Source organism: Clinocottus analis, unplaced genomic scaffold, assembly GCF_023055335.1.
Source record: "Clinocottus analis isolate CAN_PGR_092001 unplaced genomic scaffold, fCliAna1.0.p SCAF_1, whole genome shotgun sequence".
NCBI classification, from domain to species: domain Eukaryota; kingdom Metazoa; phylum Chordata; class Actinopteri; order Perciformes; family Cottidae; genus Clinocottus; species Clinocottus analis.
In genome coordinates this window covers 21,303,072-21,330,682 of record NW_027175820.1, presented here as the reverse complement: position 1 = coordinate 21,330,682, position 27,611 = coordinate 21,303,072, and the positions used below count along the sequence as shown (strand labels likewise).

At 40.9% G+C, this 27,611-nt stretch overlaps 1 protein-coding gene across 1 annotated transcript; it reads right to left on the bottom strand.

The window, feature by feature from the left end:
• Positions 1-558: 558 nt before the first annotated feature.
• On the bottom strand, positions 559-25,650 carry LOC137781991 (mothers against decapentaplegic homolog 3). The gene is made up of 8 exons (XM_068571050.1): positions 25,231-25,650; positions 9,723-9,916; positions 9,200-9,334; positions 8,631-8,756; positions 7,510-7,722; positions 6,747-6,884; positions 5,524-5,668; positions 559-3,682 (listed from the first exon to the last, which is right to left on the bottom strand). Exons 1-8 carry the CDS (start codon positions 25,431-25,433, stop codon positions 3,559-3,561), a joined length of 1,278 nt encoding a protein of 425 aa, XP_068427151.1. The 5' UTR covers positions 25,434-25,650; the 3' UTR covers positions 559-3,558.
• Between the last annotated feature and the right edge of the window lie 1,961 nt (positions 25,651-27,611).

Sequence of the window (27,611 nt, the reverse complement as noted above, 5' to 3'; positions counted from 1 at the left end):
CAGGGAGTTCTTCAATAACTACACGCAACTTGTTAAGCAATAAAATAAAATGATTGATTTATATTGCTGAACTTTCAGCAACAAACCCTCGCTCACTGTTCCTGAAACACAGACGCGGTTTGCTTCTTACTTTTGCCCCATTGTCACCACGAGATATAGATTTTATTCATAGAACAATAATAAACAGAAGTATAAAGCATCACATCAACTTTTTTTTATAGGCAGAGAAAAATACAGGGTATACTTTTATACAAGACATCTAAAAAGACCAATTCGGAGCGCAAATACATACAGCACAACTAATAACGATTACAGTGAACACTTGAAACAAGGAGGAAAAAGCACGAGCGATATAACGAGTGTATAAAAATGACAAAGTTCCTTGCAAAATCTTCCCTACTGGGTAATTACATTGACCATCGGGTAAAAGAGCCCGTGAGGGTCAGGACTCCAGAGGCTCTCGTAAGAGCCTCCATGCCTCAGATCGGTAGATGCTACCGTCTCTGAAACAATCCCACATTGTAGTTTGAAAAAGTCATAATTATTTATGAGAGATAAAAAAAAGAAAAAGAAATCAACCAGCTTGAACGGTGAAATCGTATGGCTTTGTTCTCTTGAGTCCCTCAAATGTTAAAGAGCACCACTGGGCTGGCATTCACATCAAAAGCCTGGTGAATGTAAATAACTACTGCGAATGGATTCAAAATGTTGTCCGTGTTCACCCACTGTGTCTTTGTCTGGCGTTGGAGCCAGAAGGAAATCGATCCACTTCCACCACAGTGGGTGGCTGAAAGGAAACAGGATCAAAGCTGAGACGAAGCTTTTCCATTTCAGCAAAAGCTTTTCTCAACATTTTCTTTCATTTCCTTCTCAAGCCTTTTCTTTTGTTGTTGTTGCTCTTTTGTTTCAAAAACCGTCAACATTATAAAGGTTGACGGTCACATTATAAGACATGCATGTACTACATGTACAAAGACCAAGAAAGAAAGAAAAAAACAGGGATATCAGATTTTGAGAAGCGACTGATATCTACATGCTTCTCTCCGTCTGGAAGGTTTCACTTTGTAAAAAGCTGAGCTTTGAACCGAAACTGCCTCGTCTTCTTCTTCACAGGTAGAAAAATACAAGGCGTGTATCCCCCAGACCTGCCAGCAGTATTTTCTGTCCTGCAAAAGCACGTCATCATCTTATTGTCCTAGAAAAATAATCGGTAGCAAAATAGACTTTAGAGTCTGGAGAGTCATGCATCTGTTCTTTCTGGATTCTGTACATAATTCAGCTGTTTGTTTTTTTCACGGTCCTGAGTGTGCAAAACGTCAATATCACTGATGGCTAAAAATAAGACCAATGTTATGGACTGCTGAGAGAGAAAATTAAAAAAGCAAAAGGCATCTTCCTGCTCTCTTTAACACAGCCTTCTGCAGGATACTCATGTCACACACACGAGTATCCCGACTACATTTTGTGTGCTCAATTCATAATTTAACTAAAAGTTTGCAGAACTGTACAGTATGTGAGATGTTTTCAAGTCATAATTCTACCTACGACACAATAGAATGCAAAGTGGCAAAGCTTCCTGAAATCAATGCAGGATATATTTCATATAACCTTTTGACAAGAACTATTGCAGCTGCGAACTACAACTGCCATTGAATGTACTTTGCCGACATTGCTTTGCGAGAATAGTAACATTAAAAAAAAAAAAAGTGCATCATCCTCCTGATGACATTTGATGAATGCCTCTGTCTTTAAGTACTCGTATGGGTTTTAAGAGTTGTAACTCCTGTATGCTTCATTTGAATCTTGCTTTATCTTTTGTTACCGTCTAAAAAATCAAATCTGTAGTTGAACACGGGGCTATTGGCCTCGTCAGGCTGCATTCGACAGTATGAAAACCAAATGTCTGTTCTCGACGTGCAGTATGTTCCTTCACAGAGTGTTCACAAACGGTGGCTGAACATTCCCATTAGAATAATAATTTGGGTCACATTTGTTAACGTCTTCATAACCAATCAAATGCCCAAAATACAGAAACAAAGTCAAGTGAAATGCATTGAACATGATCTTATACATGCTTAACAAAAACTATTATTAATGCTTAAAAAAAAAATTAAGTTCATTTTTTTTAATCTGCTGTAACATCTGTACAAAAAAAAACAACGTATATGAATCACACACACACAAAAAAAAATTTAAACATGAGGAAAGAAATGAGAATCTCTTAATTGGAGAAAAAAAAAATGCCACAGCCTTTTTTGGCCGTCAAAACAATTCTGGGCAAAATGTTGAGAACATAATTTACATGGTACTGCTTTAATGCACTTGTCCCCTTTTGCCACAAACAACATGTATATAAAAAGTGCTACTGACAGCTGGAGGGGAGGAAGGACTAAGTTACAGATTGAGGATTGGCTGAATGGGGGCGGGGGCGGGGCTTGTCAGCTTTCCGTACTTGTGTCGCCATGCCTGCATGCAGTCCGCGGGTGCATCCCAAGTCTCTTGATTGCATCCCTGTTTCCCTCACTTGCATCTTAAAGGCCCTTTCACCAGAGATGCATGGAGAGACGCAAGGAAACCAAGCGAGGAGAGAGGAAACAAGGAAATATGTTTTCAATTAAATGAGACGTCCTTTCCGCTCAAGTCTGTTTCTGACTGTGGCTTCAACAGCTGGAGAGATTAATGACGGAGTTTGTGTTCATACACAACTTGATCGGTGTAATGGAGTCGTTTTCTGGTCTCGACCATTTTTAGCGGACATTGCAATAAAACCACACTTAGAATATTGATAAAAATTGATCGTATAATGTTTTCAGTTGATCTTATGGGATTAAACTACTCCTTAAACTAATACAGACACAGTTATCATCAGTGTCAGAGTGGAGATGTTTTCTCTGGAGTGTGTTTTTCTTCTTCGTTAATTATTTTCGTCTGATTGTGAGATCATTATAAAATAGCCCTAAATATGATAATGGCTTCTCTTAAATGATGTAACTCATTAAACTCAGGAATGATCAGCCTCACGTGACCGAATGGAAAGCACGATACATGTTGTAAAAATTGTTTCCTCTCTCCAGCTCTCTCTGACTTTAATTGTATCCATAAAACAAGTTATTGAGGGAAACAACAGATCAAAAAAAGAGACATCTTTATAAAAAATTAAGAAAGTTGTATGAACATATATTTTAACCAGAAATTGAATCAGAAAACACTCTAATATATAACTTAAATGTAATCTGTGATCGTCTTCACTCTAGTATGAAACTCCAGCGATCAGTCCGATCGGCATCCAATCAAATAACTGATGAACAACGAGGGGGCGTGTCGAGCGTTTAAACACTTCCTGGAAGCTCGCTCTCGCGCCTCCTCGATCGTGGCTCCTCTGAGGTTCCTTCCTCGCTCCTCAGCGCAGAATAAGAGCTTAGGGACGGCCGTCAATATGGCGGCGCGGAAAACAACTTCCGGTTCAATCGAGGAGCGAGGAAACGACAATTCAGAGACTTGGGATGAACCCCCCTGTGTTTTTAGTCACTGACAGGAAGTGGGTGGGTGGAGGTTTCCCTAAGAGACGCTGGAGCAGCGGATGCTGGGGGAGCCCATTTGTGTGAGCACCTTGTCGAGCCACTGCAGGGGGCCGTTCAGGTGCAGCTCGATCCAGCAGGGGGTGCTGGTCACCGTCTGCCGCCTGGGAGAGACAGGAGAGCAGAAACAGATGTTGATCACACTGGGAGAGCCGTTTAGAGCAGAACATGTGTGAGTAAACTTGAAACTACTCTACTTTCATTTTAGCCCCCATGTAAGGTTTGTGACGGACACATTTTATGTTAGTTAAGACATAAGAATTTAAGATCAGTTTAATATTAAATAAACCGAGTGTGAAGTTTTTTTCGCTTGGCATTGAAAGCTAAGCTAAGATCTGAACTATATTTTATGTCTACATTAAATGTGTTTTGTTGTGCGTCTATGTTTTCAATGCTTCATCTACATCGTGATGAGTTTAGCTGGACCAGAATACATAGGATGACCTGAGCCAAAACTTGCTTGACTTTATGCCTCTTGAGATTTGACTAATTAGAATAAAAAATAAAAAAAACTTAATTTATGGGAATTTATGTATCATCTTTGTTCTATACACCTCTGAAAAACCTTGGCTGTATAAAGCGATGATATGGTTTCTCCACCTCCACTACTTTTCTTTTGTTTTTGAAAAAGAAAAACTTAAGAAACAGCAACGTAAACAACTCTCTTCCAGACATTCAACCTCTTGATCTCCATATCCTTTGGCACTTCTCTAATTCCCTACAGGATTTATACAAAAACACTTACCGCTGAGGACAGGAGTGTTCAAAGTAACATAATGTATGAGCGCATATGGAGTTAAGTGACAACTTGTATGCGTAAAGTGCCGGCTGAAAGACCAAAATTGGCTTGAAAAAACATTGCAGACGGCGTATTCCAAAATCTAGTTTTGTACCGTTTTCTAAATGTGTGTCTCAACCAGTCCTTTCTGCTTCTGAACTCTGCCATTGACTTACGTTTGCGGAGCTTTTTTATGAACATTTTATTTGGTTAAAAGTGATGCACCTAAATCCCATGTTTCAAGGGGGCCAACACCGTTATCTCTCAGTCGAAGCCGAGAACAACAGCAGGCGAGATGTATCCTATACGTTATACATCTAATTTATGCACCGGCGAGCCAGATGAACAGAGACACTTGCCAGCTGTGGGATTTGCTGCTGGTTTACATGGTTCGTGTCAAGAGTGCTGGCAAAAAAAGCTCCTGACTGAATAAATTAGGTGCAACATTAACAGTTTTTGTACGATTTTTCATTCATCTTTATGCTCGTGTTAATGTTTTATGGTCTATTTTCAGTGTATAAAAAAAAAACAGGTAAAAGAGACAAAAGAGTTGAAAAAAACAGCAACAGTTATCTTGGGAAAAGACAGAGTGAGGTGTGGGTGGGGCCTGGCTGGTCCAGTAACCTGAATCCTGTCTCCGCATGTCTGCATTCGGTCTGGACAGGCCGCTCACCGCACAAAGGTTTCCCCCCTTGAGGAAACCTCCGGCGCGGAGCCAACATCCAGCCAATCATCGGCTCCTCCTTGCTTTCCATCAGTGAGTCAGACTGTATGGAAAACAGGTATGGGATGGAAAAGGGAAAGTCTGACATCTCTTATTTGACACAGCGCACATGTGTGTTTGTTTAAAAATAGTCTGCCGTGTCAACTGGGGTCCCGTTTCTATTGATGAGGGCTCGGTGACGTCATCCACCGGATTCACCAAAGTGTGAGCAGATGCCTGCGAGCGTGGGGGCGGCTGGATTGTGGGATGTGATTCAGAGCTCGTTTGTTTATATTGTCTGTGTTTATATAAGGGCTTGCTAAGGACTTGATCTTTGCGCAACCGCGCTTCTAATGTTGCAGACAAGTGGTCAAGTCGTTTGTGGGTTTTATCAACTGTTCAGCAGTTGTTTACTGCGTTTAGGAAACGGGTGTTGTTGTGAACCCAAAACTGATCTGACTTACCTGTACTCTGCCCCCCAGCCCTTGACAAAGCTCATGCGGATGGTGCACATCCTCGTGAGTTGGTACACAGCCTCAAACCCCTGGTTGACTGACTGGGCCAGCAGGGCAGCGAACTCCTGGTTATTGAAGATCTTCAGGTTACATCCTGGAGGGAAACAACCAACACACAACCAAAAGTCAGGCCTCAACAACTGCTCACAGTCACTTTGGTTTCACTGTGTTTAGACATGTAGACTCGGGGAGGCTTTTGGGAAAGTGTAGTTTAAAGGGGAGCTTGTTATTCAAAGCTTTTTGTGACTCCGGAGGGAGCTGAAACCTGATAAAGTGCCTCAGGTCATGTCACAGTGCATCGTGGGTAATAGAGGCACCAGGTTTTGACAAGAAAACATGAAGAGAGAAAAAAAGATAACATTTCTGCTCTTGCTGGATCCATTCTGATATCTCCTTCTTTATTGTATACTGTCAATCACGTGTCGAACAATGCCACAGAACAATGCTATATAATATCAGTGGTGCATTCTTTTAAAGATGTGTGGAAACCGTGGATGAAAGTTGATAACATAAGTCTGAATGTTACAATGTTCTTTTTTGATCCTCACTATATAGCACAAAATGAATGTCTCTAGAATCAGCTGATTCATAATGTTTAATACTTCAATAAAGTGATTTAAATGTTAATCAGGTCAACAATACATCCATTTTATTTCCGTGTAGGTGAACTTGTGCCGTCTTTATGTTAATCTGAAAGCCTTCAATTCTGACTTGTGTTGTGTTGAAAGTGTTACATGACCTTTGCGTTATGTAGAAAAGGGGCGCTTCTCTGAAAAGGGAATGCGTGACTCAGACGACAAAGTTTCAAAATCTTTCTGAATGCAAACCTTGATCATGGAAAACTTGTAACACTCCTCACGGTTTTACAAATTGTGTGGAAAAATAAACAGAAAGCAGAAAAAAAACCTCTATATTCAACAGATTTCTCTTAAGCCAAAGAGGACATTTTTGGGTAGAGGAAAGTGAAGGGTTGGATCTGTCCTCTGCCGTAATGATACAGTCTGTTCTGAATCACCCATTTAAAAAAATTAACTTTACTTAAATTGATCCCAACTTGGCTACCCAAAGAGGTCCTTCAATGTCGTCACTTTTTCCACAGACAACACAACATACTGGATGCTTTTTTAATGTACACAATTGGTAAAAGTGTCTCCTGTCAGTTTGACACACACCTGGAGGGATCTTGCAGACAGTGGCAGGGTGCCAGCCGTAGCGTTGGTTACAGTTGGGGCTCTGGACAAAGATGGCGCTGTCGCTGAGACACTCGGCAAACACTTCTCCTCCGATGTAATACAGCCGCACACCTCGGCCTTGAGGGAAACAGAGACAGTACAAACTTATCAAATAAAATGGCACAAAAAAAGAAATGTGCATCAATTACAAAAGGTTAATGCAGTGGTTCTGAAACTGTGGGGCACGGAGGTATTACAGGTGGGGTGCAGGGGGGAATGCAGATTCTTTAAAACATTTTTTTTTTCCTTTATTATTCTCACAGTGGGGGAATTTTTCTCTGCATTTCAGTCGTCCTTAGTGATTAAGGAGCTTTGTGCTGCTGGGACTTCAGTGTCTTGCTCAAGAACATGAGCAAGACATGTAACTATGGGGAGAAAACAGGGATCCAATCGGCTTCCTTGGTCATATTTTGTGCCAAATATGACTTATGTTTGCACATGTATAACTTTATTTACATTGTTTTAACAAAGTGATTGCACATGTTATTAGGTTTTGTCAGATGGAGCAATCTAGTTTACTTGAAAGGGATTTCAATTTTCTTTAATCTATTAATTAAAAAAGTTGGTGGGGCGGTGAGGCCCAAACATTTTTCTTCCTCCAAAGTGGGGCGTGACAGAAAAAGTTGGTGAACCACTGCTTTAATGTCATATTTGGAATTAGTCTAAAAAAACAACATCATATGCGCAGTAAATAGAGCCCTACCAATATGTCTGCGTGTCAACTCCACGGCGGCGTTGCGGTTGACGTTGGACAACAGGCCCAGGCAGAAGCGCTCCGAGTTGGAGGGGTCCGTGAAGCCGTCTACTGTCAGCGAGGGCTGTGAGGCGTGGAAGGTCTCTCCTACTCGCTGGTTCAACTCGTAGTAGGAAATAGAGCACCAGAAGGCCGGCTCGCAGTATGTCACTGGCTGAAGGTCTGACGCAAAGAGAGGGAAGAAAGATACAGTTTGCTTTCATCAAACAGACAGCGAGACAAGTGAAGGGAGTACAACATTGTAGACAGTAGGGGGGTTGTTAATAGGCGGAAATGTGCAGATCAATAAGAAATTCAATGCTTGATATAATTCAAGAGGAAACAAACGAGTAACAGGAGACGGGAGTCAAGGTTAACAGGATGAGAAAGGATGCAATCAGAGGAATAATGGTCGAGAAACAGAAATGATGGCAGAGAAAATGGATGAGGCACAATGTGGGGAGAAAATGGGATGAGATGAATGTAGAAGGGGCAGACAAACACAACCAACGAAAACATGAGGCTGCGCTGGCGTCACAAAATGAAAAACCCATACGCTGTTTCCCAGAAGCTTTTACCAGACAAAATGTGGAAACTCAAACCTCACTGGTGGGACGTTGGAGCTCAAATGATAAAATGAAAGGCTTATCCATGATCATTTTCAGTGACTTCTGGTAATTTGTTCTTTTTCCCCCTCGACATGGTCACTCTCTAACAACCTCAACATTTTGTCTTTGGCTTTGAAGACCAGAACAGAGCGGGACGACTCTGCCAAATGAAACCGGTGTGATTTTGTTATTTCATCAGAGGCTTTCCAGCCAAGCCCCCCGGAGTTTTTCCATCCTGGTGGAATAAACGTAGAATATTGTCATTGAAGTTAGTGGAGGCTAAATGGTGTCTTGGCTTGTTCAACAGGGAAGACAAAGGCTTCTTTCATCACCTGGCTTCCTCTTACGAGAATTGAATTAAATCAAACGGAGAATTCCCACCAGGGAGTTACGCTTCTGAAACATTTGTCTGTACGTGAAGCCAGACAGACAGAACTCAAACACACACACACACCTACGCAAACACCCATAAACACCACGTACCTAAGCTGTTATGTGTGGGTGAAACGGGGTTAGGTGACAGGTTTGGTGAGCTTGTGTCCATGCTGTGGTTCATCTTGTGATCGCTGGTCTCTCCATCCTCACTGAGGTAGCCTGGTGGGGGCGTTTCTGCAAAGACAGACACACACACACACACACACACACACATACACAGACAAAGTTACCTAAGATAGATCTGATTTTTTTTGCTCACACACAAAAATAAACACTGTTGCTCTACAAATAAGTACATAAAGTTAATATCAAATGCAAAAACAATTTAGTTCCCATCTGTGTTAAACGCTGGATGGGAAGAGAATGTTGAAGCTTTGTCGGGTGAGATTTGTTGAGATTGACTGAAAACATTTGTTGTCTAAAAGTTGTGTAAGGCAATAAGAACCACCTCCAATGTTACTGTAAATTATTAAATCATTTTCCAACACTGCACATAATTGGTGATTCATTTTTCGCTGTATAATATTAACAGCTTGACACTGGGTTTCTGTGGATCATCAGACTCGGTGTAAAAAGGAGTATCTGAGTGTGAGTCATGTTCGGGAGCCTGCTGGTACCTGGTATGTAGTTACTCTGAGGCTCAATGCCAGCAGGGAAGTTGGTGTTTTCTGGGATTGAATGGCTGTAGTCATCCAGAGGTGGGAACTCACTCGGGATTTCTGTGTGTCTGGGCACCAGCACTGGTGGAAGTACTGTATAATGGCGATAAAGACAGACAGACACAACAAGTAGTTACTTAGAAGATAGCACAAGTGAATGGTTTTATGTCAGGGTAATATGAAGGAATATAATGCAAAGCAATTCAACAATAAAACTATAAAATGATGCAATGAAACAATAGGACAAAGTTCCGTGCAATAAATCCCTGCAAAGAAATATGAGCTAAGCAATAGAGAAAAAGACATCTATAAATGGGTGTCTTAGAAAAAAGGCAGATCATTCCACAGAAAAGGGCGCTGGCAGCAAAGTGAAATAAATCTGACCGAAGTGTCAAACATCATCCTTTAAATTCTTGGATAAAGCTCATGTTAAACATGATGAAATCTGAAAAGGAGATCAACGCGCTCCAAGCGCTCGTACCTGGCGTCTCTACTCTCTGGTAGTGGTACGGGTTGACACACACTTCATCCTTCTTCGTGTGGAAGGCGTACTCGCACAGCTCGACCGCCCGCAGCTCATGGTGGGACTGCAGGTCGGGCCAGCGCCACAGGCGGCAGTAGATGACGTGGGGCAAACCTTTCCTGTGGGAGACTTGCAGGCGGCCATCCAGAGACCTGTGGGAAGGAGGAGAGGGGGAAGCAGTAGAGGTTGGTCAATAACCTGAAACAGTTTGTTTGACAACTTATTGAGGTGTTTTCAAGCATTTTCATGATCCCTATACTTTGTTTAACACATCCTCAGATGTATTTTTTTTCTCATTGCGGTTATATTATTACAAATTTATAAATTATGATAAGAAACTTCAATTAGTTATTGTCCAATAGCTTATTTTGATTTGTCCAAAATAATATATTTTTCTTTATTGTATCTAAATTGCATTTCTAAGGACCTCGCCATATGTTGTAAGTTTCATTTTAAAGATGTTTTGAATGATATGAAACCTCTTCTTTGATTGATAGTTCCAACCTTTGGCTTCAGTACAAACATGAACAATTTAAAAATTAGTAAAGATTAACTTACTTGAGAATTAAACTTTTCTTTCACAGTGTAGTATGATAAACCTTTCTTTAAAGAAAGATTTGAACACTGATCTTCATATGGGATTCTGTTTTAGATATTGTTGTTGTCCGGGCTCGACACTTTCTACAGACGAGGGTCCCAGCTGCGTGCCCACTGCTTATGAGGTGATGTCTAATAATAAATGACAATGACATTTCAGTATGCATAAACAGGAATTGCATTGTGTTGTATTACATCTGCACTCATCTATACAATACTGTTGCCAGGATGATAATTTAGGCTACCGGAGTGTAATGAGCGGTAGTTTGACTCGTCGTAATGGAGATGTAGTCTGTAATCTCTGAGCACAATGACCCAAAAACACACTTATCATCTTATGCAAGAGGCAACCAACACATATGGCCCCTCTATCTCCGTCTCACCCACTCACTCTCACACACAAATACAGAGGGAGGGTCAAAGGCATAAGCTAAAGCCCTTTAGAAGGACAAATGTCAGTCCCCAAACAAAAACAAGGCGGTGTACTGTTAAACTACTGAAAGCTCAGCTGTGTCCCATCTGGGTCAGCCATTGTATATCCAGCCAGCACAGAATGCTGTTTTAATTTTTCATGGCAAAGGCTTTTATTCATCGTCTCTGTACTTAAAAATGGGCTGGAAAGTATGGGTGAGGAGGCGGAGGGGGGGGGCATCTTAAATTTGTAAATGGTGTGTGAGTACTTTAGGTACACAGAAGCATACAGTTGCAGAGGCAAACTGTCACAGGAGGAAAGCTGAAACACACATCCATAAAGCCTAAAAGGGAAAAGCTTTTGTGTTGATGCACACGTCACAAAACTGCATTCAAAAGCTTTAGAAAGGTCCAAATCTTATTGTAATCAGGAAGTGTTTACAGATTTACAGTTTACAGATTAATTATCCAGCAGATACGATTTCCGAAATACTGAAAGAGTAGACATCTAATGATTGAAAAGCTGTAATTAAGTTGCCAAAAGTTTTTTTTACAGTTTATAAAAAGACATCTTACTGTACGAGTAGTCACCAATAGAGAAGGGGAAGTTAACAGCAAAAGCTGTCCTCAACCATAAAATACTATTATGTCCCATCAATAACACATAAAACAGCATTGTTTGTATTCATAAATGTCCCAATACAAATGAGATGTATTGTGTTGTCTGATAAAGCTTGTCTTTAGTAAAAAAAAAAAGTAATTTTTCAGAATGAGCCACAGTAACATCATGCAGGCTATCACTGCTGACAAATCAAAAAAGGGAAGTGAGCAATGTATTGATATTAAAAATAATAAATGTATTAAGTCATGTGAAATGCCTCGGGATGCCTCACGACAACACAGCACATGATCAAAGACCTCCTACACCTCAGGCTTTTGAAATCAAGGACAAACAATAGTGACTCACTACGGCGCTTTTGATCTTAGTGTTGAGAGAAAACATTCAACAATACTGAGAGATTTGGCTGCTCCCAAAAGTACAAACTGGACACTTACACAGGGTAGGACAACTAAAAAGGAACACCTCGGGTTATTATGCAGGGTAAACACCCTGCAACACAACTTTCTTTGTGAAGCTAATACTGATAATTGTGTCAACATGTTTGAAGTTGTAGTGTAGTATTTTGTAAAAACGTCTTTCAGCTAATGTTTGTGAGATTCTACGTGGCAGCGGTTTCTCTTTTCTATTTCAGTTTCCCTGTTTTTGGCACAGGCCTATATTGTTGTCATTTATTGGTGCCGTTTCCCTTTACCACATTCATTGCATGATTACTTTTTTAGTTTGTGACTTGTGAAACAGCTCTTCAGGCCTTTAAGTACCTCTGTAAATCGTCTCAAAGGTCACTTAAAGATGTTTTCAGACATCCTTTAAAGCTAATTAATGTTTAACTAACTGGCTAAATGGCAACCTCCTTAAAGGGTTGGACAAAATAACAGGAATATAAAAGACAAAGACAGTTATTAGCTGTGTGGAATCTACAAACGCAGCTGCAAAAGTTAATCATGGGAAATTGTCCAAAAGTCATGATGACACAAGGGAAACACATGAAACGCATTTTGAGAAGAGGAACAGAGAGCACATGCCGACACTCAGAACAAACTGAAAGAAACAAGATGTTTACCAAATTAGAGCACAAACTGTGCTATGAAAAATAACCATAACGTTGGAACGATGCTTCTCTCACAGGTTCCACAAAAATAGTGCATCATAATACTCAAAGGTTGTAATGAATGCAGGGTTATTGTGATAATACTGTTAGGTAGAAGAAGTGAAGATGTGATATATGGTCAGATGTGTGTTCAACATGCTGATCTGATTTTAGTGGTGTGTGTGTGTGTTGCATCCCTGTTGCAGAGGGTGTTTAGTAGACTCTGCGTGGGCGGAGACAGACATGCACAAACTGCAGAGCATTACTATCCATTTGGAGTCTGACAGTACTTAGTGTCTTTCTCTTTGAAAAGGCCCTTCCAGTCAGTGTTTTTAAAGAAAGGGCTTACAGTAAAAGGTATAGTATGAGTCGCACTAATAAGTTTAATGGATGAACTACACATAATGCAGGCAATACAGCACAAGAGACTTACTCAACCAGTAACAATGGATATGACTTCATACAGTAACTACGACCAATATCATCAATGCTGAGGCCGGACAGTAGTCTCTGCCTTTATTCATTATTTTAAGTTGATGGAGGTCAAATCAAGTTAACAAAAGTTGTGTTAATGTTGAGTACATTTCCTTTCTCGTAAAACATGGATTATGAATTGTGAATTATGGCTGCAACAAATACATATTTTCATTAATGGTCTGGTTCATGAAATGGGCGATAAATATTTATCACAATTTCGGAGAGAGCCCAATGTGACCTATTCAAATGTCTTCAAAACTTCTTCAAAACTCAAATATAATCAAATGTACTATTATGAAAGACAAGGAAAAACAGCAAATAGTCAAATATGAGATGCTTAAACAAACAAACAAATGAATGAATGAAAAACAACTTGATTATCATAATAATTGCCTATTAATGTTGATTTACTAATCAATTAATATTTTAAGTTTTTCTGCAAATTGTTTACGTCCATGTGTGTACGTCGGCGTACATTCACACACATGTATGTCGAATACATGTAGTGTGTTGCTCCATAGCTCTACTAGTAGTAATGAAACTTCAAAAAAGGTAAATGGCATATACTGTGCTATTCACAGACCACAGCAATTTACTCTTGTTTAGTTGTTTTATTAAATGTTATTGATTATCTATAGATTTAAAAAAAAAGGAAAAACAGCAACAGTCAACACAGTGTCCCCATAAAACACATAGATAGGTCCAAAGAAACAATATACCTCCCTGAATGTGTATGACTCAGTTTAATGAGGACAGTTGTGACGACTGCAGGGTGAATGATACATTAATGGAAAACAACTGTAAAAACCACTCCTGCTCCGCCATCAAGCCTCAGCCTGTTGTTGAGAGGAAGAGCCCGCCGCACACAAGCAACCTCAGATCCTGCAAAACACTTGGAAACCATTTGGAGCTTAGAGTGCTTCAGCTATGGGAAGAAGAGGGGGGGGGGGGGACAGACAGACGGGGAGAGAGAACTATGACCCCAAATTCCCTGCTGAGTGGACATGGGTGGGATCTCAGGGCTTCCAAGAATCCAGAACAGCAGTTCTCAACCTTCAGCACCAGAAACTGGTCACCGCAGGTCACAGCCGACTAATCTTGTTTACTAAGTCACAACTTATGATGAAGGAATCGACTTGTTTTGTTTTGGTTAAGATATCTAGTTTTTGCACTATTGACTGCATGTAAAATTGTGGTGCTTTGGAAGTACCTGAAACCTCAGGAGTTTCTTAAATTTGAACCATTCTATGATGATTTGAAGTTATAAAAAAAAATAGAAAGCTAATTCTAGGTGTGCAACTAAATAAGTTTAAAGATTAATCCATTATTTTTCAACTGGCAAATATCATCTGTCGACTAATAGATCAATTGCTGAGTTTTTTCACGAGAATACTGCAGGAGTGAAAAAGATGACTCAATAACCCAAAGACAAAAAAATAAATATCTAAATAAATAAATATCAAAATCAGCCTCCTCGCTGATTATTATTTTCTACTGTAGAGACAACATGTAGGTTTATCTTCAGGTCATCTTGATTCTCTTTCTGATTGACAACAAGAACCAAATCGCCAATGTGTCTGTCAAAAGACAGCCAGAGTGAAATTGATGTCCAAAAAAGAAAGGGACAAATTGGTATAGATTTTTTTGCCACAGGGGAAATTGTGTCAACATCATTGTGTTTCATGACCCGAAGCGGAGGCTGAACCTGACCTTTATGCCCAACCAGCTCTGTTTATGTGAATGGTCGGGAAGCAATATGTGTGTACATGTGCACACACACATACACACAAGTATGAGCGAGAGTAAAATAGAAATTAGGAAGGATACACCTATGTGACTGATTGTGAAGAGGAGAAGATATACAAATATAAAGATTCACATTACTATATATATATATATATATATATATATATATATATATATATATATATATATATGTATGTGTGTGAACACACACACATACATACATATACATATACATATATGTGTGCGTGTGTGTGTGTATGTGTGTGTGTGTGTGCACGTGCGTGCGTGTGTGTGTGTGTGTGTGTGTGTGTGTGTGTGTGTGTGTGTGTGTGTGTGGCTGACTCATAAAACAAACTCAGACAGAGCAGATTGAGCTTCACTGAGCTCGGGAGGGAGGGGGTCAAAACAAATACTCTGAGGCATGCCCAGTTACGCTCAGAGACATAAACATATACACTGTGTGTGTGTTCAGGCTGGCAAAGGTCCGAGCAGTGCTGAACAGACACAGACACAGACACACACACATACACACTCTTCCCAGTGGCCTCAGACCTTTTGACATGGACGCTTTACAACTCAAATGAAAGTCGAAGCTCTCTAACAAGATGCCAGCAAACACTGTGAGGACTTAGACGCCTTTTAAAGTCCACATTAGTATTTGTTGTCTTCCGGTGTTGGTCCATAGGCTGCTAAACTGTCGTGTTCAATCCTAACATTAAAAGACACTATTTTTGGTTGCATTAAATGCCCGCAAGATCATGTAAACATCAGGACCTCCAGTCACAATCTGTCCTATGAGAGCACAGAGGGGGGAGGACAAAGTGGATGATGGATAAAGAAAGGAGGGTGCTGCTGGACAATAGGGCTGGCAGACTGTCTCAACAGCTCAGGGCAGCTCAGAGGGTCTGTGATTGGGCCCCTAAAACCCCCCCTTCCATCTCCTCCGTCTGTCCCACTGTCCCTACCGCCCTGCCTCCGTCCAAGTACTGCGTGCGGGTGGGGGCGTATGGCTGAAATGGCCTTTGTGCCTTTCATGAAGTCTGTGGCCAGTCTGTCGAGCCGTGACCAACAGGGCTGTAGTCCAATGACATTCAGCAGAGCTGCTGTCTTCCAATAACAACATGTGAAGACACAAATCGTCTGCTAACTCAAGAGAAGGGGCTGCAATAAAGTTTCTGTAATTTTCCCCTAAAACCGCTTCAATAGCTATCACCTTTTCATGCAGGACATCTGTGTCACAAGAATGAATGCATGGGGCCACTGTACTTGTACAACTGTTGTCACAGGTTAATCCCTTGTTGTGCCACCATTTAAGGAATCTGCAAATGTAAAGTTAATCCCATTACATCACCATAGGAATAAAAATAGTTACAGTTTGAGTTCCCTCTCCAAGCTCTCTCACTTTCCCACTTGAGTTGGTTGCAAGGAAGGGGTTAATTTGTCATCTAAACAACAATGCCACTCAATTAAAGTCAATACTGAGAAGCTGCAAAGCCAGATGGGAACCCTATCAGATATAGTCACCAACATGGGGTTATTAACACGTTTTGGTCTGAATTACCATACTTTTAGACCAAAAACAAGCAAGCATAAGTACAAGGGACAGCTTTTTGAGGGGCATGTTGTTTCAGATACGGTGAGATAATTCAATTCAAGGCCAATTAAGAGTAACATCAATTTGTTTTTAAGCCTATCAGACAACAACCCTGCACAGTGTTTTTTTATTATGATGATTGAAGAAAGTCATGACCACATCAAATTCAATTATGATAAGTTCTGCTTTTTCTGGCCAATTCAAATGCAAAATAAAATATTCCTAGTCATATTGAAGGGGTAGCTATCATAGTAGAAACAGTAAAGGAAATCTGGTCAAAGAAAATCTTCGTAATCTCTCTTCATATATCGTCATAGTATCCAACCATATTACTTTCCAAATCTGAGCATTTGCAACTTTTATGTCTTCTGTGACATTAAACTGTTGCCATCCCAGAAATAAGTCATTGATAATGATGGAGAGAGGAAAACCTTCAACATTTCTCAAAATTCTAATAGATTTTTCTTTTTTCTTTACATTTTTGGGGTTTCCACAAATGTTTTATCACTGCAGCCATCAACTTAATCACAAAAGAAAAATGCTCAAAGTGCGTAAATCTTGGCTTGTGAACTGCATTCCAGCAGTGGTGCAACTCACACAGAGGAACGCCACACACACACACACACACACGCACACACATACATACGTTCACACACAACCACAACCCTCCCACTCTCTCTGGAAAAGCCATCAGACTTCTCCTTTTCTTACAGAAGGAGGGGGGTGAAGGAAGAGAACCAAGAATAGAGTGAGAGTGTGAGAGAAAAGCCAGTCTGACTGCAACCCACAGGTGATATCATAGGGCTGGAGTGTTCTGGGACCGGTGAAGGATGTGAAATAAAAAAAAAAAGCAGACAGACGACAAATAACGTAGTCTGGACTCAAAGAAACTGGGGACACGATAGAGGACTGGTAACCATTAGTTTTACTACTAATACTCAATGAGCTGAGCAGGCTCTCTCTCTCTCTGCATCAAAATGATGAACGACTGAAAATGTTCCAGATGCAAGTCATCAATGTTTTTTCTCTCTCCACAGTCCGGTTCAAGCGTTTTTTTCTCCAGATTGTAGGGAAGAATGTAGCCAGGTCTCCTAGTCCAGTGACATAAATGTTTGTTCATTGTTTTAAAACAGATGAACAGCTAAAGGAGCCCACGCAGTTTGGAACATTTGTTATTTTAAATGGATAATAAACCAGTCATTATTTTTGGAGAATAATGTTATATATTAGAAGTAGTTTGCTGATTTGTTATTTTCTGACTTGATGGTAAGCGATCTGAATATAATAGATATAAGAGAGCAGATCATCCCACACCAGAGCAGACATCTCCGACACGCGGTGTTTAAAAACGTATTTGTTCATTTTGTAACTACCAGGGCCCTACCTAGAATGTTATTAATAGGAAACCCTGGATTAGTCATGGAAAATGAAGACAACGGAAGTTTCCCCCTATGTATTAAGCAGCAACAAAAGATGTAGCACGATGTGCTTGAGCTATTTGCTGACATTGCATATCCAGCTATATGACAATATCAATGCTGAAATAATGTCATACAGCCCTACTTTACATGGATCTGATCATAGAATAAGTGAACAAGATTACTTGTTTTATTACAAACTGATAGCCCTATCTGACAAATGAACAGTCTACTTCTGGCCTAACACACTGAGAACGCATTCAAAGCGTACAATTGGAAATCTTTAATAACTCGTCTGTTTCTGGACCGTGCGACAAAACCGGAGCAGTCCGGCAAAATAAGGTAAGTTACATCATCACTAATGCTTTCACCCAGACTTGGCATGGTGGATGAATACATCGGGATCAATATTTTAATCGTAAAGTATTTTACAACCTCAAAATGATACACAAATTATGACAGATGAGGTCCCTGAGGTCACAATTTTGATTTGGGTCCACGGTCTCTTGTGTTGCAGCCAACCTAATGGTATAAGTTATCCTTCTGTATTTGAAAACATCCACTTGTACCCGTGGCTGAAAAGTAATCACACAGATCCAGCTGTAGACCCAGCACCCTGCAGCAGCAGCAGCGGCGGCAGCGGCGGTGGAGCACAAAGACAGGCTTGTTGTCTGGCGACCGTGTCTGAGTGTGTGTGTGCTCGTGTCTGTGTATGTTTCTACGCTGTGCACGTGCACTCCCCCGCAGATAGTGAGAAGGCCAAGTTGAGGCAGCGCTGTCTCTCTAACCCCCCTCCACCCCCGGAGCAAGCCCAAAACCAAACAGCAGCCGACGCCCTCCTCAAGGCCCCGGGAGGCAGAGAGAGCATTCCTCTGAGCTGACTAACCACGCACACACAAGTACACACACACAGACAACATGTACGATGACATACAATTAGTAAGTGGGATGAATGCGGTTATCATGCTTTCTATCAGTAAATAATGATTTTGAAGTTTAAACTACAGGTCAATTTAAATTAAAACCAATTAACTGTCTAGAAACGGTTAAATATCTTATCTTTTGTTATTTATGCATTTCTGAATGAAGCATGGCTGTTATTCATTTAAACTTCAGAAATATGAGCTAAAAAAATGGTATCACTTTTTAAAACAGAAAACAATTAAATTAAAGTAGTACCCTGCAGGTGAATCCACTGAGCTTTGACTCATGCAGTACAACTTTGATTACATCACTGTAAACACCATAATACAGGTATTGTAGTCTCCCCACACACACACACACACACACACACACACACACACACACACACACACACACACACACACACACACACACACACAGTTCAATTGTATCCACTTTCTGTCAAGCAAATCAAACAGTGATAGAAATCCCGAATCCAACTATTGAAGGCAACGTATTATCGTCATTAGATCAGCCAACCACACAAAGACAGACAACACACATCAACTCTCTGTGACCTGGCTTGTATCGCATACCTGTCGAACAATGCTGTCTCGGATGACTCAGGAGTGAGACTTGACATGTAAGCTACCTACTGGAGAGGGAGAGAGAGTGTGTGGGTGTGTTGTAAAAAGGAGATGGCAGACTTTTGAGCACACTGAAATATGATGAGGATTAAGGTGAGAGAAAACAACATGCGGTCAACAAGAATCTCCCAAATACAAAACTATATTGATTCTTACGTTGTCAGCTCAAGTGCTTTGATCGTGTGATTATTCATGTAAAATTGTTATTTTATAATAAATGTATTTTTGATATTGTATTAGTCAGATGTATGCTATGATATTAAGTAAGATATAAAAATAAGATTGGCAGTGTATCTTGTTAAGATGTTTCTAATCTTAATCTATTGGTCTATCGACAGAAATTGAATAAAAACATTTTCGGTCATCGATCGAACCTTTCAGGCCATTTGTTTTCCTAAAATAAGACATTTGTGAGATCACCTTGAACTGCAAGAAAGTGTGATGTGCCTTCGTCAGTTCCCTGATGATTAATAGACCACACAATTAATCAATCAATCAGCAAATTTAAAGATTATAAAAATGACCTAAAATAATCTAAATAAAATGTGTAGGACTGTGTCAACAGTCTGCTTGCTGTGTTAACTGGCGGGAAGAGGATGAACCATCGGCTTGAATTCACTGCAGTGTGTCATTATCACTCCGTCTTTGGCTTCATTGACAAAAAAAAAAGATAATTTGTTCATTTCATATTACAATTCATTCTATCAACTTTGACCAAAGTAGGAAACAACGACATGCGTCAAATATGACTAGCAACTGGTTCACAAGGCATGATGGCAATATAAAAATGCCTCGCACTAAAACACACACACACACACAACTCAAACAATATGCAATGACGTCTGCTATGCTAAATGTCAGGATGAGTAGGACAGCTGTGCACGCTGTATGTACAGTATGAATGCGTGGCATTCAAGCAGGTGACGTTTAAAGCTATACAATATCTTCTTGACACAATAGCTGCAGTGTGTGTGCATTTATTGTAGTCTATCGTCCAGACACACACTTCCTTTGATGCTGGTCGGCTGTCTCGATGGAAAACAAACCAGTTCTATCTCAGCTATTCTCTGCGCTTCTTTCTCTGCATGCCAACCACAGGAACCGCAGTCTTCCTCTGATAAGCTTAAAAATCCAGCATGCTGCCTCGTGCCAAATATTCTGTCTCCTTCTCTTCCTTCATTTAAACCCTTGGCTTTCTGGTTCACATTTGACCTTCAAAGTCTGATCCCCTCAAATTTCTCCTCTTTGTCACTTTCACTCTTAATATTTTGTCTTCAGCTGTCTATAATTCATGTGCCATCCTCCGACATTAAATCACACTCCCCCACTATGACGAGAGACTCCCCTGCAGCACCAGACACAACACTGGAAATCCCCACTCCACTTCATCCCTCTGTATTTGCACCCGGAAAGCATTAATCTGGCTAATAAAGACTTACTTGTACTGTTTGATGGCATCAACATATCAACTACGGCTGGGAAGAAACAATATGATATTCAAGTTTCACCAATGACAACAAAGTGATTATTATTTCTATACTTTTCTTGAAATTAACTTTTTTTATAGGCTGACTAAGTCAAAAAAAATGATCCTCTAAATCTATAAGAAATTGTCCGCAACTTCCTCCATGAATCTCAATCATCCTGTTTAGCAGTTTCATACATGTCAACACAGTTGTTGACTCTGTGAATGGTCACGTTTGTATGAGAAAAGGGCTTCGGTCTCTCTCTGTCCACCTCGTGGATAAAGTCTCTCTCATTCAGCCCGTAATCATCTCTTCCCTTTTTTAAAATTTTATTCCATCTTTTATTCCTCTACTTGGGATTCCTTCACTCCCTCCCTCCTGCCCTGACATGCAGCAGTGTGAATCGACTCGCTGCCAGGATGGATGTGTGTGGACAAGACGAAAGCACTCCTCAGTCATTAACCAGAATAAGTTAAGGTAGGTAGGCGGGTGGAATCCTCTCCCCTAGGCTCAGCGAAAAAGACAAAACACACACAAACACGCAACACACATCTTGAATCATTTTTAATACACCACCAGTGTTCTCATAGTGTACTGTGGGAATCCGACATACGTTTCTGCTGTGAAAGCTCCTCTGTAAATGTATTCACCCTAAATCGCTGTTAAGACAATAGAGCCTTTAACACGCATGTGTTTATCCTTCTGTTAAGAAGGACTGTTTATAACTAGAGGATGTTTATGTAATAATTTGCATTTGGCTTGAAGACAAGTCAATGGTAGCAGCTATTGAGAATTGGTCAACCGGTGGTTCCTGAAAAATTCAAAGTCAAACTACTTTCTATCGACTGTTATTAAAGTAGTTGAGATGCCTCCTGCTACTCTCTCTTCACAGTCAAATCTGCCACTTTGACAACTTTGAGAATCCTTTGTGGAAGTAATCAATTTGGAAAAAAAAAATGTAAATGTGTCACTTTGGGCTATGTGGGTTATTAATGTTTGTGAATTTAAAAAGCAATTACAAATCACTCTTGCAACTTACAAAAACAATGTTGGTTCGAGTTAAGGAAAGGCCATGGTTTTATAACTTATTGGCCAGTGTGAAGGAAACACTGTGGTTAAGTTGTAACTTCCGTAAAGTGAAGGGAACTCAACGTCTTGGTTATTAAGGTCAGGGAACAATCACGTGAAGGATCGAACAATGACTATGGAGAGAAAACAGAAACCACGTAGCGGCCTCATGAGTTAAAGTATTATTTTGTTGACCAATGCAACCAATCTAACCTCGACTTTGTGGCTTTTTTGCAGAAGAGACGGACAATAATTACAATTTCTAGGGCCACTGGAGGCTCTTATAATATTTAGTTATTAGGCAGCTACAGTAAAACCACCTGAGATATTTACCAATCCATAACTGAAACAGACTTGGCTTTTGCTTATAAATGCATGATAGTCTCCTTCAACAGCAGTAGTTAAGTCGTTTCTTTACTGTTTTTATTACTGTTTATTTATATTACTTTTTTTTCTATGTCTCTTCTGTGCACTTTATCCGTTTGCTGCTGTAATCATGCAGTTAAGTCATTCATTAGTCATCTTTTCACATTCAAACAGTGCAGGTTACAAATCCACTACCAAGCCACTCCTCACCCATCGGAAACTGGAAGACTGCCATGGCTTGATGCATTTTACACATCGATGTTTGTGACTAACCCGAGTTTACAGGTCATAGGAAGAAAATATTTAAAAAGAAAGGGAGAAAAAGAGGTAGGTCAGCACCACAACGCCACAATTGCTTGTTGTAGAGTGACTACGGCTCCAGAAGCCCCAGCATTCACTTTGCTTACTGTTTCTAAAAGAAAAGAAGTGAAAACATCTCATTGTGAAAAACCACAGTGAGCTAAAAGGCGTGTGAAGCAGTCGACGGCCCAAATGACAGGCGAAGCCTGATGTACCGTAAAAACATTTTGTTTCCAAATTCAACTGGGAATTTAATTCAAAGTGACGGTGACTCATGTTTTTTACGGGACACAGGCTTTATCTCCAGTGTAAACATGCTGGGACACACACACACACACACACGCACACACACCAGTCACGTTAACCACCCACACCCAAAAATAACTGTTTCTGGACCAAACTCAACAAGTTGTGATACCGTGGCCTCTAACCAGAGACAGTCGTGTTATTTTAAATCTGACAGATGGCTTTTCCAAAATCTTCTAAACATCTAATTTGTACCACTTGGAGAGGCAAGTTTGACAGGAATGACTTACGGGAAGGATCTGTTTTGGACAGAACTGGTAAACAATCATTTACTTTGTTTGACACAACTGGAAGACATTTGTATTGAGATTTCAAAACCAGCTTCTGGTATTCAAACCTCTAAAATATGATATCTCAATCAGCTGTGACGAGTAAAACACCTGTTTTACCACTTTTCAATAATCCCATTTTACATTCCGCCAGCAGATACTCGATCTGCTAATCCACCACCTGATGCCTGGCTCAACCAATGCACACTTCCTGCTTCCTTCAGCACTCAGCATCACGGCAAACCGTCATCAAGAGGGGTAGCAATGAGCCTCATTAGGGAATACATGTGTCAGAGAGATACAAGCTGACCTCCTCATGGACAGGCCTGGACACGCAGGCAGCTGCTGTCAGCCAGCCAGAACGTAGGGGAATTAATAGAAACAGCAGCTCTCCAGGGACAGTGTTAGCCCACACTGACAGCCAGCCCTGATCTGGGGTCATCTTAATGCACTCCTCCTCTCTTCCCCTCTGTATTAGTGGTGTGAAATATAAAACCTGGATCATGGCAAACATTATTTAACTTTCCGGCTAGGCTTAACTCTGAAAGCTGGTCCAGGCCTGTGCAAGCTGTGATATGCACACTTGTGGCAATACAGAATGTGGGAGTGCCCTGTGTGGGGCTCAATTTCCATCTGATACCCAGTGTGCTATTAAATCTAAATTGCCTACATATGCAAAGGAGATTTTGTGGACACAGGCAAATGTTTGAGTCCTTTATTTGTCACTTACAACTTGAAGAAATAGTATATGCTCAAATCAAACTCTCCACTCTGTTGCCAGTTTATGAGTCACACCGAACTGAAAGTAACAACCCTGCAATTAATCCTACTTTAAGAAAGGTTATCATGCTCAGTTACTGTTGAAACTTGATTCAACTGTGTTATCTTTTGGAGACTGTAGAGTGTATGACTGTTGAACAAGTGTGCTATTGTGAGAGGCTTTTTCTCTCAAATATATTACATAATTTAGGGCTGCAGCTAATGATTGTCTTTATTGCTGATTCATCTAACAATTATCTTCCTAAATAATTGACTAATTGTTATGTCTGGAAGAATTGTTTAAAATGCCTCTTACGCACAGTTCACACACTAGTAAAACATCAAAACCTCACATCTGAAAAGCGAGTATTTGGCACTGAAAAATGAATGAAACAATCCATTGATTATCAAAATATTACCAACAACATTTCTGTTGATTCTTTAACTAAATCCCTGCAGCTGTATTTTCTGATATACTGTACAGGTGTGCTAAAGACCAAGGGAAATGAATGTGTGTGACAGATAAGGTCCTGTTATATCTGCAAAGACAGTCCCTATGTTGGACTGTGTTATGGCAGACACAACCTTTTATTCCACATTGCTCCTACGAATGTGATGTTTAGAAACTCAGACATGTAAAACTCTTTTGGCAGGCATGATTTGTGTTCACAAGCTGCCTCTCACAGGCTCTCACCTGGAACAGCCTTTCATCCATGGGAGGAAAGGGACTGTTTCTTACTGAACTGAATGCCAAAAACTTATCCGCAGCAATTTTATATTGAATGCCAGAGCTTATTTATTGTCTGATTAAAATGCTGTTTTGATAAGACAAATGCCTGCACGAATGCATCGAAAGGAGACACACGAGCACCACAGAGTCGCCTACGCACCAACACACAACCCACAGCGCTAGAAAGTGTCCCAGATTAAGGCCAAGTTATATAACTTGGACTCCATTTGTCCTTTTTGCATTGCATGTGCGCTGCTGGCCAGTCAATACACACACTACGTCCCCTTCTTCAACGACGTGATGCCGGTTAAAATGTCCATCCCATCACAAGGAACACCTCTACAAAAACGTGTTTCAGTTACTGAAGTAAAGTGTTAATGTGATGGCATGTCAGCTCCCGATGCCTTCGTTAGCTGTCTCTGCGGACACCCTGTTAGCTCGTTAAGCCGCCGTTGTTACTAACCTATATAATTAACGTCAGAGGGGAAACTCACGTTAGGGTTTTGAAATATTTGATGCGAGACAGGAAGTGGAAATGTCAACTTATCTGTCACGTAATGTTCAGAATGTCTTAACGTGCGCGTGCTACGGAGGTTTAATGGTTGAATGTTTTTTTCCTGTTACATTGTAACAACGTCTGGACTGAAGCGTCCACCGAGTTAGGATGCTGAGTTCACGGTCACCGTCAAACTCTCCCTACCTCGGTATGGTGATACATTTCGTGTTGATATTCTGGGTGGTGATGGCTTTCTCCAGTTCGTCCAGTTGTCCCGTCTTCTTGAGCTTCTTCACGAGACTTTTCACCGCCTTTTCGCACCACTTCTCCTCCTGGCCGTTCTGCTCGCCCTTCTTCCAGCCCAAAAGTCTTTTGACAATGGGGGGAGTGAAAGGCAAAATTGACATCTTGAGTTCAGTTTAAGTCCTTCCACTGTCGAGGAAGAAGAAGAAGAAAAAGTCCAGGCGGGTAGGTTTGGACAAAATACGCGAGCCGACTGCTCTTCAAACGGTCCAAATGAGTGGAGGTCAAAGCGTTACTTAGATAAAGACAAATTGTTGCTGTTTATTAGACGCCACACAGATGCATCCCGGAGTTAAAACCATCCAGTTTTAGCGCACTCTGTCTGGCTCGAGCTCAGCGGTGAACTGTGCGCCGCCGGTAGTCTGTTGCACTGTAGATTTAGTGCTACTCCGCCAGGGAAGCTAGTCCCGTCTGCACCGCTTTAACTCGGCGCTATTTAAAAAATATATCCGACGCGAGTTACACCCGATCTACGTCTTTAACTCGACCAGTGCTCAAACGATGAAGTGGAAGTACGTTATTGGTGGTTTTGCTCTAACCTCTGATCAGCAAAGTTTTGTTGAGTTCAGAGTCATCCGCGGTGCTGGGTCCCTCGACTAAAGTCTGCAAGAAGTCTGCATCAAATGCAAATGCAGGAGCTGCTGCTGAGAGTCATCATTCAGGCTTCAGACTGCACAGCAGACCAGCGAGAGGCCAGTCTGAGCAGCTGGCCGAAAGTGTCGCGCTGATATTGCACAATCTCCGCCTCCACTGCTATTGCCTTCTGATTAATTAGCTTTTGGCTGTGCGCAAATAAGCTGTCACAGACATGCACGTGCACAGCTCGCTAGATTTAGTTATCTAACAGTGAGCAAAAAAGTTGATTGCATGTGACTGCAATTTAAGTCCTTGCTCTTCTGGTGTGGCTCCTTTGTGCGTGCGTGCGCGTGCGTGCGTGCGTGTGTGTGTGTGTGTGTGTGTGTGTGTGTGTGTGTGTGTGTGTGAGTGTGTGCGTGTGTGTGAGAGAGAGCACAGGATATAAGGGTGCTCAAAGACTTTTTTTTTTAACTTTTTTTTTTACATATCCACACATATCCATTCTTTATTAATAGTTTGTTTTAATTCCCTAAAGGACATCATCCATCTGTTTCAGTTCATCTTTATAACATAATTATAGTCTGAAGAGGGCCAGGGTGTTCTTACCTCCTTATTCCCCTCCACATGGTAATAAAGTTTAGGTTTTTTTTCACTTAATCTCCATTTTATATTTGGAAATTCACATACTCATAATTATCCAACAGGTCAGGATACATTCCTATGTGTGTTTGTTGTGCAAAGACTTCTGGGGTTTCAAATTCAGCATCTCCGACAAGCCTTTCCAGTAATTGCTACTGGGTTGTTTGTCTCCACATTGGTAAATAACTTGGGAGCTGCTGTAAGATGGAATGTGATAAAAGTCACGCACATACGAACAACCTGAGCCACCAACTTGCCTCAGCTTGTTAGAGATACGAGCATGTCTACTTTACAAGGTGGCAGTTTGGTTTGCAGCGTGGCTCAGCCCCTAAAACCGCAACTAGCCTGACGTATGCACACACTCACACATATGCAGCCCCCTCTCTCTCACACACACTAGTCCACACACACACACACAGGCACACAAGCACGCAGGCACACACACACACACACACACACACACACCCACACACACACACACACACACACACCCGTGTCAAGGAGTCGAAAGTGCCAGATGTACAAAAGAGTGTGTAACGCAGCTGAGCTCACCACAGAGAGAGTGATAGTCGTACAGTTTAGGGTGTGAGGCTGCCTTTGTTCTTCAAAAGAAAGACTTTACTGCGTTCAAAAGCAGTTTCCTAACTTGGGTGCATTGTTTGTAAGAGCTTCAAAGAGTTCGAAAAGTCCTGAAAGTGCTGCAAAAAGAAGCTAATGCACTTGCAAGGGATTTCCCGTTACAAATCCCAATTTCTAAAGTAGTTTTAGAGAATAACTTGTATACTTACAGCCTCAAAACAGCAGCAAACAGCCCTGGAAAATAATCTTTTTTTGTTTTTAAAAACTGAAATGAACTGTTGGATGAAGTCAAATTCAAGGAAGAAGTATTGTAAATTTCCCCGTAACTTATCTTCAAATAGCGCAAACCTTTAATCAGTTCAACATTTCACAGCCATATAAGAAGGGTAGCATCGACCTGTGGTTAGCATTTTGGTTTGTGTGTACAGGCGCATCGACCTGCGTCCAGCACTTCCTCTCTCTGTGCACAGTGTGTTGTTTGTGCTATA